The 9,599-nt window shown below is 55.8% G+C and overlaps 1 protein-coding gene across 1 annotated transcript; it reads right to left on the bottom strand.

Moving 5' to 3' along the window:
- Positions 1-3,142: 3,142 nt before the first annotated feature.
- ISCU (iron-sulfur cluster assembly enzyme) lies at positions 3,143-9,339 on the bottom strand. The gene is made up of 5 exons (XM_045846451.1): positions 9,182-9,339; positions 7,518-7,631; positions 6,356-6,466; positions 4,573-4,651; positions 3,143-3,661 (listed from the first exon to the last, which is right to left on the bottom strand). The coding sequence occupies exons 1-5, from the start codon at positions 9,293-9,295 to the stop codon at positions 3,576-3,578; spliced, it is 504 nt and encodes a 167-aa protein (XP_045702407.1). The 5' UTR covers positions 9,296-9,339; the 3' UTR covers positions 3,143-3,575.
- Positions 9,340-9,599: the final 260 nt, after the last annotated feature.

Below are 9,599 nucleotides of genomic sequence, written 5' to 3'. Positions count from 1 at the left end.
AGTCGAGAACTGTCAGATGCTGGGCTCTCTAATGTAGACATTGGCATTCAACCACCTTCCACGATCACCAGCAGAAGACTGACTGACAGACCACCGCACACAGATGCCTCGCTCATAACAACGAGGCAGGTGTGCAGGAATTGATACGGAGAAATATGCTCAAGCGGAAAATAAGATGCAGAAGTATGAGAAGTACACTACCGTTTGTGTAAAATAAAAAAGGAACGGTCTGTTTCTCCATATACGTACCTGGATGTGCCTAGAACGGTTTCAGAAGGACACTTGAAAAATGTGCATCAGAGCCTGCCTTTGAGGAAGGAATTAGGGTGGGCAGGAAACGAATCACGCTGTTCTGTTTCAGGCTGTTTGCATTTTTTTTTGTAAAAAATACTGCATTATCTGTTTAAAATTGGAAAAATAATTTATATATAAAAAAGAAGACTCAGTCTCTGGGGAATGGTATAGGAAGAGAAGAAAACAGTAAATTATAATGCCGCCCATGATTCATGTGTGATTAGGAAAGGGTGGCGGAGGTTGGGGAGCACTGAGGGGCGGCTGACTCAGCCTGGCGGAATCAGGGCAGGCTTCCCAGAGGAGGTGCTGCCTGAGATGAGGTTCCCAGGCCCAGTGGAGGTGAAGGACAGACGCTTGGTGAGGGCATTCCCGGCAGCAGGAACAGCGTGAGGTCTGCAGTCACGGTTCAGTGTGGCTGGAACAAAGCAACCGGTGTGGTAGGAGGTTTGGAATTTGTCCCAAGGGCAGCAGCAAGTCATGGGTGGGTTTTAAGAAGAGAAGTGAGAGGGTCAGAGTTTTGCTGGGAAAGACCCCTCTGGCAGCCACGTGGGGAGCGGTCCCAGCAGTGAGGCCGGAGGCAGGGAGGTGGATGGGGAGGCCAGGGCAGAGGGGATGGAGACGTAGACTAAGGCAGATCAGATGTGGGCAGTGGTGGGCGGGGCAGAGAGGAAGGGGGATTCAAGAGTTCTTTGCGGGTGGGAGGTGACGCGTTCTCACAACTGTAAGCATCCTTCAGAATAACTTGAGCAAACTGCTTTGCTAAGTGCACAGCGCTTCATGGTGGTTCCCACCCATGAGGGCACGTTGGAGGCCCCTGGGGCGCTTCTAAAGAACCCCAGTGCCCAGGCTGCTCCCCTACCACGCCGATGGAACCGGGCTCCGCGATGGCTCAAGTGCACAGGCCCGGTGAGGGCTGCGCCGTGTGGTGGTGGGTTGGCCGAATGAAGGAGCTGGGCCCATCCTATAGGTTCACCTTCTTCATGTGCATGCTCAGGGCTCAGGCGAGCCTCTGATGCGCGGTCAGAACCCGCGGTGTGTTCTGCCAGAGGGAAACCAGGCAGGAGAAGCGTGGGCTTTCGGGTCACCCCCCCCAAGTGAGCTGCCTTGAGTCAGTTGACCCCTTGAGCCAAGTGTCCTCGTCTGAAACCGACCCCAGTGGGTTGTCATGAGAACGAGCAGGGTCACAGGTGTCAGGGCCCCTCACAGAGAGAGCGCAGGTGCCTGGTGGAGGCATCAAGATCCCCGCGGAAGAGTTTGAGACCCACCTGGAGAGGAGGAAACCCTAGGCTTCAGCTATCGAAAGGCGCACGACGCCCCCGTGTGGTGCAAGCTGGATTTGCCGGGAAACGGGAGCGCTTTAACGTCAATTTGAAAAACTGCTCTTTTATCTGCACCACCACATAGTTTGAGGTTCGGGCTATTCCGGTGATACTGTTTTGGTTGTTTATACGAGTAAGTGGCGTCTGATGTGTCCAGTTCAGCTTCAGCTCTCAGAGGGCGTTCACCAGGACAAAAACATCTCATTTAAAAAAATCCTAAAGGAATGTGGTGGGGAATTGTAGGGTTGTCACCTATAATAAAGAAGGGAGAGACCAGCAGCCTGGAGGGACCGTGAATTAAACAGTAGGCATGCCACACAGGACAACGCGGTGCGGCTCACCCGGGGGCTCTAATTCGAGATTCTCATAAAGGTCTGCTCTGTGGTCTCCATAGGCTGTGTGTGGAGGGAGCTGCCTTTGAAGTTCCCTGCCCTCCCGGGAACCCAGAGGACTTAAAAAAAAAAGTCCTGGCTGGTGTAGTTCAGTGGATTGAGCTCGGGCTGTGAACCAAAGGGTCACCAGTTCAATTCCCAGTCCGGGTACGTGCTTGGGTTGCAGGCCAGGTCCCCAGTGAGGGCCAGGTGAGAGACAACCACACATTGATGTTTCTCTCCCTCTCTTTCTCCCTCCCTTCCCCTCTCTCTAAAAATAAATAAATAAAATCTTAAAAAATATATATATATACACACATACATATATTTTAAAGGAGGTATCTTTAAGAGAAGAGAGAAGAGGCAGCTAGCTCATGACTGAGCAAAAAAGCCACATCAGAAAAGACACATCTTACTTTGGGAGAGTTGAGACTTCAGACTGCTCGCTAGAATTTCAGTGTCGTGTTTTCATGAGAAAATCAGGCCTCTTGTGGTGGACTTGGGTGCCTCAGAAGGCTCCAGCCCGCCCGTCAGCCCCAGGGGGTGGGGGGAGGGGGGCGGGGGCAGTGATCAGTGCCCAGTAATGGAGCCTGCACGGGGGAGGGATGTTTCCAGCTCCAGCTCGCTGTGCACACCCGCACAGCTCGGAATGGATGGTAAGGACACCGCACCTGCACAGGGCAGAGAATGGGGCAGAGGAGCTCCTCCCGTGGCTGGCCCACTGCGTGGGAGAGGCACCTGCCCAGACCCACGCCACCACCCTGGGCCTGGAATTCTGTGTCTTCAACTCACTCCCCGGCAGCCCTTGACTGTATTTGGTCCACAGCTTTGCAGCATCGTCTAAGCCGGCATCCGCCAGATGTCAGGACTTCAAAAGCTAGTGAAATTACACAAAGAATCTTCTGCTTTCCCCTTGAGTTGTCGATCTGTTATTATTTTGCAAAGAGCGAACAAGAGCGATGGCCGTCTCCTTTGGCCTTCACCCTCGCCCCCTGGAACGGGACATCAGCTTCGTACAGGTCTCCACACGCAGCCTCCCGCCCACCCCCACCGTGTGTGCAGGGGTGTGTGGCCACGGCCCAGCACTTGGGAACCCCAGGGGCTCTGGGCAGCACTTCGGGGTGCAGTATCCGAGAGACATGGCCTAACAGAGGGAAACATTGTCTGACTTTCTTTTATTTATTATATATATGCAGATCTGTTTTATGTACAACACTTGGTTCTGTCAAATAATCACTCCAAGCCATTCTGTCCGTAATCTCCCCAAACAGATTCAGGTAAAACACGTCTCTGAGCACTTCAAGGATGAGCGAGGCTTGAGACGTCACTACTGATGGCAGTTTTGAGGCCACACGCACAGTCCCAATTAAACATAAACCGGACCGAGGCGACAAAGGGGCTGAAAGAAAGCACAGGATTCCGAACGGTTAAACGGTGTATTTTTCTTGCATTACAGCCACAATGGGAACAGCAAGGCTGCGTGCGGCAGGGCACAGCTCTGCCTAGGAGCGCTCTGGGGGCTGCGTGGCGGTGGGCGGGCGGGCCGGCGGCTGAAGCGAAGTGTCCGGTGGGCAGCTCCACCACTGAGGGCTCACTTGCTCTCCGCATCCCCTTTCTTGGGTTCTTGTTTCAGTTTGTAATCGGCCAGGGCGGCCTTGATCGCATCTTCGGCCAGCACTGGAAGGAAAGAAAAAGGAAGGAAAGACAGCCTCAGTTATGGAATTTCTGGGGCCCTGAGGGCAGTGGGGTGGCTCTGGGCAGTGCTGGAGCAGGCCCGAGATCCCCCGGCGGTGGCTATGGAGACGGAGTGGGGGCAGAGTCCCTGGGGTTCCAGGTTAGTTTCTGAGTCTCTGCGGATCTACTTTCTCTTCTGTGAAAATGGACAACTGTGCTCTTCTTGCTGGGTCTGTGTGAGGACGTGCATGGCGTGGCTGGCACACAGTAGGGACACAACAAGTGTTAGTTCTCACGGGGAAGACTGGAGTGGATGCAGTGGATGCTGGTTAAGCTGGCTGACGTCCCTCCCCAGTGACCCTACAGGTGAACGCTCACGTGGGAGCGGGGCTGCGGAGGAAGCTCAGAGTCGGGGGAGCCGGAACAACGGCCCAAGGCCAGCGGACAGCCCGAGCTCAGGGCCCTGGCCGAGAAGGCCGGGCTTTGTCTGACGCCGCATGAAGACGCCTGCAAGCTAAGCCCTTTGTTCACGGGCGCTCGGAACTCCAGCTCCAGGGGAAAGGACTTGGGGTTGAGCGGACTCCTTGAGGACTGAGTGAGCCTGTCCCTGTCCCGGCACTCGGTTCTTCCGTGAGCCCTCCCCTGGCCAGAGGCCTGGCTCTGGGTTGCTTTTTACCTGATCTGGTCGGTAACCTCCATCAGCCTGTTAAGGTGCCGGGAAGCGCTCAGACCGAGGCCCGGCGCACACCGCCTCCCGCACGCTCCCCCACAGGAGGTGTGGCACCGGGGGCGCGAGCCCTCGGGAGGTCAGAGGGACAGAGTCCTGACTACAGAGGATCCGCCATCACTCCGCCACCGCAGCGGGGTGACTCCGGCACGAGCCCCCCGGCCCACACCCCGGAGGGCAGACTCACTGGAGCAGTGCAGCTTCACCGGCGGGAGGCACAGCTCCTTGGCGATGTCTGTGTTCTTGATGGTCAAGGCTTCCTCCACCTGAGGCGGGTGGGGAAGAGAAGTGGTTAGTGGTGCTCTGTCTGGGGAGACAGATGATGAGAAAGCCCCTCAGGGTAGGGAGTCAGGGGATGGTTTCTGCTAATAACCCCCAACGAAGGTGGAGGACCTCCTCAGGACCCCCACTTGTGTGTCAAGGCTGCGGGGGTGGGGGGTCTCAGGTGGGAGGTGTACACAGCTGCGCGGCCTGGCAGGGCCGGCAGGGCCGCTTCTGAGAGCCAGGAAGAGACCCCGTGAGAAGTCTCCCAGGAATCGGATTTGCCGGGAGCCGGTGACTTCCTGTGCTGCTTTTGTGAATATCGGCTTCTCCGAGGTCCTTATGTCAAATGTTTAGAATGAGCCCCTTCCACTAGCAGTGCTGGTGGCACTGGGAGGTCGCCGAAGCGTTGCTCCAGCACGGGACGGTGGCCCAGGGAGGCCCGGGCTGAGGGCTCTGTGTAGGCTCTTCCTCTGTGCACCCGAGGGAGAAGGCGCCTGGGGTGTGGTCGGGCCCAGGGCAGAGCGAGAGGCGGGAGGTTCCTCGCCCTTGGGGAACAGGGGCCCGCCAGCTTAAGAAAAGCCGATTTCCCCATCTTTCTGTTCCCCTAATCGGACAGTTCTGCTAACTCCACTGAATTATGACTTCAGTTCTCTTTCTGGAAACTCAGATGGGAGGATCTCAAGGTCAGAGGAAGGCCACCTCCCTCCATTTTCTGATCGCAACTCAAAGGCCCCTCAGGGCCAGGTCCCGGGAGCACGGGTGCGCCGTCTCCTCTTTGCCCCTCTCCCTGCAGACAGCCGATGACAGAGCACTGCGGAGCCTCCTCCTGCCAGGACAGGTCAGGTGTGTGCCGCCTGGGCCCGAGGGAGCTCACCAGCCAGCAGGCCCGGGGCCACAGGAGGCAGGTGGCGCTTGGCGCAGCAAACCGCTCCCATCGTGGCACTGCCCAGCGCCACACGCACTCTTCTGCGTGACTCCGCTCCTCACATGTGCGTCCTTGGGGCTCCAAGGACGAGCGGCCTGCAGCTGGGCTTTTCCGGGAGGGTTTAATGACGACTGGAGTTTGGAAAGCACGGCTCTGCACTGGGCTCGGGCCTTTACTCCCGCAGCTGCTGGGGAACGAGGCCCCGGCAAAGACGAGGATGGAGAAGACGTCCTGCCTTTCTCCCTCCGCCCGCACCCCTGTCCGCCTGTGCTTGTTCGCTCTGCCCCCACCCGCCGCGTGCTTTGGGTTCTTCGGTCCCTCTTTCCACAGGCCCGTTTCTCGTTCCCAGAACCCTTAGAAGCCCCTGCTGTCCTTCCTGAGCACACGGCAGAAAACAAACCGCTGTACAACTCCCCCTGGCCTGACTGAGATTCCTGAGAAGTTGTCACACCGGCAACCGCGGAGAACGCCCGAGATTCCTTCTGAGTTCTATTTTGTTAGATGGAGAGGTTGAGGATCTTTTTTTATATTAGAAACAAAACACCACAGAAACCCCCAAGTGAAAGTGATGAACAACGCCCCCCCCCCCGACTAAAAAACATTAATAAAATTATTCACTGTTCCCAAGGCGGAGAGGAATTTAATACAAATCTGGGCAGGGGAAATCAAAAGCCCTAGTTACTGTTCTCCCCCCGCCCCCCCCCAGGCCCTCCCCTCCCACAGCTGAGCGCCGAGCTGTGGAGCACGGGAGCGAGCTCTCCGGGTCTGCAGGCAGCCTTACCGTCTTCCCTTTCACCCACTCGGTGGCCAGCGAGCTGGAGGCGATTGCAGAACCGCAGCCAAACGTCTTGAACCTGGCGTCCACGATCTTCCCCTTCTCGTCCACTTGAATCTAGCAGAGAGACGGGGTGGGCCACTCACGGAGGCCTGCTGGGGCTCTCCCCAGCAGCTCTGGTGTGGCTTTCCCCGCTTTCAGCTTTGGCATTAACTACCGAGTTTGCTTTGAAGAGTGCAGTGATGGGATGTCAAACACAAGAGTGATTATATAGAATTATATAGGCCCAGCTGGTGGAGAGCAGCTGAAAAATGTGCCCCCCTCACAGCTTTGTGACCATAGCCTGCTTCTGGCTGCGCAGTTCTCATGGCTGTGATGTCAGACCGCCTCTGAAGACGTGGGGCGAGTCCCACTCACGGCTCTGGCTAATGCCATTCTCTCCACCGCCGTTAGTGGCTGCGGCACCTCGTTTCTGTTTTCTAAGATAGGCCCCGAGACTCTGGCGAGCCGCCCACCCACCGTGAAGGAGACTGTGGACAACGCCACGGTTTACCCACAGTGCTAGTCTCTACCTTCCTGTTGTCGTCTTCAGTTTAGGGGGGGTTTGATTTACTGGGTTTCTTCTCTCGCTGGGGACTGCTAGCTCACCAGTTGTGGTTTCCCTTTGGTCAGTGACATTCACAGGGCCTTTTACTAAACTGATGCTGGAATTTAAGCTGATTCAGTGGGTAGAACAGTGCAATCAGTTTACTGTATCAGAAAGGGTCGCCCTGGCTGGCATAGCTCAGTGGATTGAGCGTGGGCTGCGAACCAAAGTGTTGCAGGTTCGATTCCCAGTCAGGGCACATGCCTGGGTTGCAGGCCATGACCCCCAGCAACCCCACATTGATGTTTCTCTCTCTCTCTCTTTCTCCTTCCCTTCCCTCTCTAAAAATAAATAAATAAAATATTTAAAAAATATATATCATCCCATCTATTAAAAAAAAAGAAAGAAAGAAAGGGTCAGCGCAGTGTGCCAGAACTAGGATGCAGGCTCGGCTCTGACTGTCTGTAACATTGACTCATCCCCATTCACCGGCATCAAAGTGGAGAGCAAATAAAACGGTCCGTAAGCCGTGGAAGCACACACAGCACCACTGTTACCACCAACGACGAAAACCAGCTGTACCTGCAATTTCATTACATCCCCACACGCTGGAGCCCCCACCAATCCGGTTCCAACATTCTTAGCGGTCTTGTCAAGAGACCCCACGTTCCTGGGATTTTCGTAATGATCAACCACCTGAAATGAGAGCATTAGGAGAAATCACATCACTCCTTTTTGGTGCCGATTTGATGGTGAGCGCAACGCCAGCAACGCGGAGCTTGGCGGGCAGTCACTGAGTACCAGATGTCACCTCTTGTCAGTGAGAACGTTTGTGACCCAAAGCCTTTTTGCATGTCCTCTCCAATTACCTTGAGGTTTGTGATACTGGAGGAAAATCATGTTTTAGTTCCAAAGGGTTTTTAACTGTATGTAATTATTTGACCTTTACCCACCTAAATCACCAGATCTGGGCTCCAATGACACTTTTGTTATTTCCAAATAAAACTGTTCTCAAAGGATAATTTCTACTCAAAAACTCTAAAAGCAACTATGGTCCATAAATTGAAGGCTTTCCTAGAAGCCTCAAGGAGACTGTTACAGAGGAACAATGCTATGAAAGCGCCCAATTCTGTCTGATGATAAACTCAGTTCCATCACGATTTCAGGGCCCTGAAATCGCCCCGGTGCAGCAGCGCACCCTGGTGGCTAGAAGGCTGCCAGCCTGAACGCATTCGGCGTGCACTGTCAACAAAACACACCCCTGGGTGGGGGAGGAGCAAAGGCCTTGGAGAGGAACTGAAGCCAAAACATAATAAATGTCTACTCAAACTGGCGCACAGAAGGCTCTACTAGCCTTGAGGTTTTTAACCAGCCAGCCGTAAGTATACTGGTCGTCCATCCCTCTTCCGCCACCGATCCGGCACGGACGTTGACTCCAAGCCCTCGCACCTACAAGATAATATACAGTCGGGAGTTTTTGCCCCATGTTGACTTACTGCATTCTTTCGTTAATTGTTTTCCGAGTGCTAGAGTCTCCTGTCTAGGGGATTTTACGCCCCCGGAAGGCAAGGGCTGCAAATTACATACCTATCCCTATCCCCCCCACCCCAAACGAAACGTGAAAATGAAAACAGGACTGTTGGCTTCGCGTGTGACTCCACTCGGAGGCTATGAGCTCCTACAAGAACAACAGCGGCACCATAAATGGTCTCCACGGGTTAGGCACGAGTATCTTGTGTAAGGGGCTGCTAAGTAAGATATCCATCTTACAAATGGGGAAACAGGTTCAGCGAAGGGCAGCGACTTTCCCAAGGTCACCTGGCCAGGGCAGGGGCCTGGCTGAAGCCAGAGCCCGCCCGGGTGTGTGTGTTTTCCAGGAGTCGGGCTGGCAGGCCCTAACGGGACCCTCTTTTCTGGGGTGTTCAGGTGTTTAAAGGCTGGGATGCACGACGGCAGCCAACAGCAGGACCCGCGGACAGCTTTTGTTTCCTGCGTGGTTAGTGTCACTGCGCAGCGAGGGAAGTTGAGGCAAATTTGCGCGAGGGTGCGGCCCCTCTATCCTGAGCCGGGGGCCGTTGTTACCCTGGGCGTTGGCAGGGGATCCCCAAGCGGCGCAGAATCCCGAGGCCACTCCTCTCTAGAATGGGCCTCGGTCCAGCGCCGGCACGCACAAGTCTCCTTGGCGACCCTAGTACTCCTGGCCCCCGATCGCTGCGGACCCCACGCACCCCCTTGCCCACCCCTACCTTCTTGTGATAGAGCCGTGCCGGAGCTGATAGCTCCCGGGCGGGCAGGCGCGGTCTCTGGAGCAACAGGGCCGACGCCGCTCGCCTTAGACGGCCCACTCCAGCCGCCGCCATCTTGCGGCCTTGCGCCTGCGCAGGCCAAGAGCGAGACTAGGGGGCGGGGCGCTCCTGCTAGCCGACTCCGAGTTTAGTGCGCGCGGCCTCTAGGACGTCACCGCGATTTAGGACCTGCATCCTCCCGCTGCGTGCACGTGTCGGCGTTCGACCACGCCCCTCGGGGGAAAGCGGGTCGCAGAGCGGGAAAGTCTGAAGTCGCCTGAGGGCTCGTCCTCCGCGCTGGGGTGTGGATGTAAGAGGGTAGATCTCAGGCTGCGGTGCGGGACCCAAGTTTACATCCGCAAAGCCCACCGCGGAGGAT

Source organism: Phyllostomus hastatus, unplaced genomic scaffold (assembly GCF_019186645.2).
Source record: "Phyllostomus hastatus isolate PE091 unplaced genomic scaffold, TTU_PhHast_1.1 phas_contig_1162, whole genome shotgun sequence".
Taxonomy (NCBI): Eukaryota; Metazoa; Chordata; class Mammalia; order Chiroptera; family Phyllostomidae; genus Phyllostomus; species Phyllostomus hastatus.
The sequence above is the reverse complement of the archived record's forward strand: the minus strand, read 5'-3'. Positions and strand labels throughout refer to the sequence as shown.

Excerpts from the sequence above, each read along its gene's own strand:
- ISCU (XM_045846451.1), bottom strand. The coding sequence starts at position 9,295 with ATGGCGGCGGCTGGAGTGGGCCGTCTAAGGCGAGCGGCGTCGGCCCTG. Across the intron at positions 7,632-9,181 it reads CACGGCTCTATCACAAGAAG|GTGGTTGATCATTACGAAAA; the intron begins GTAGGGGTGGGC and ends CTCTCATTTCAG. Across the intron at positions 4,652-6,355 it reads AGTGGGTGAAAGGGAAGACG|GTGGAGGAAGCCTTGACCAT; the intron begins GTAAGGCTGCCT and ends CACCCGCCTCAG.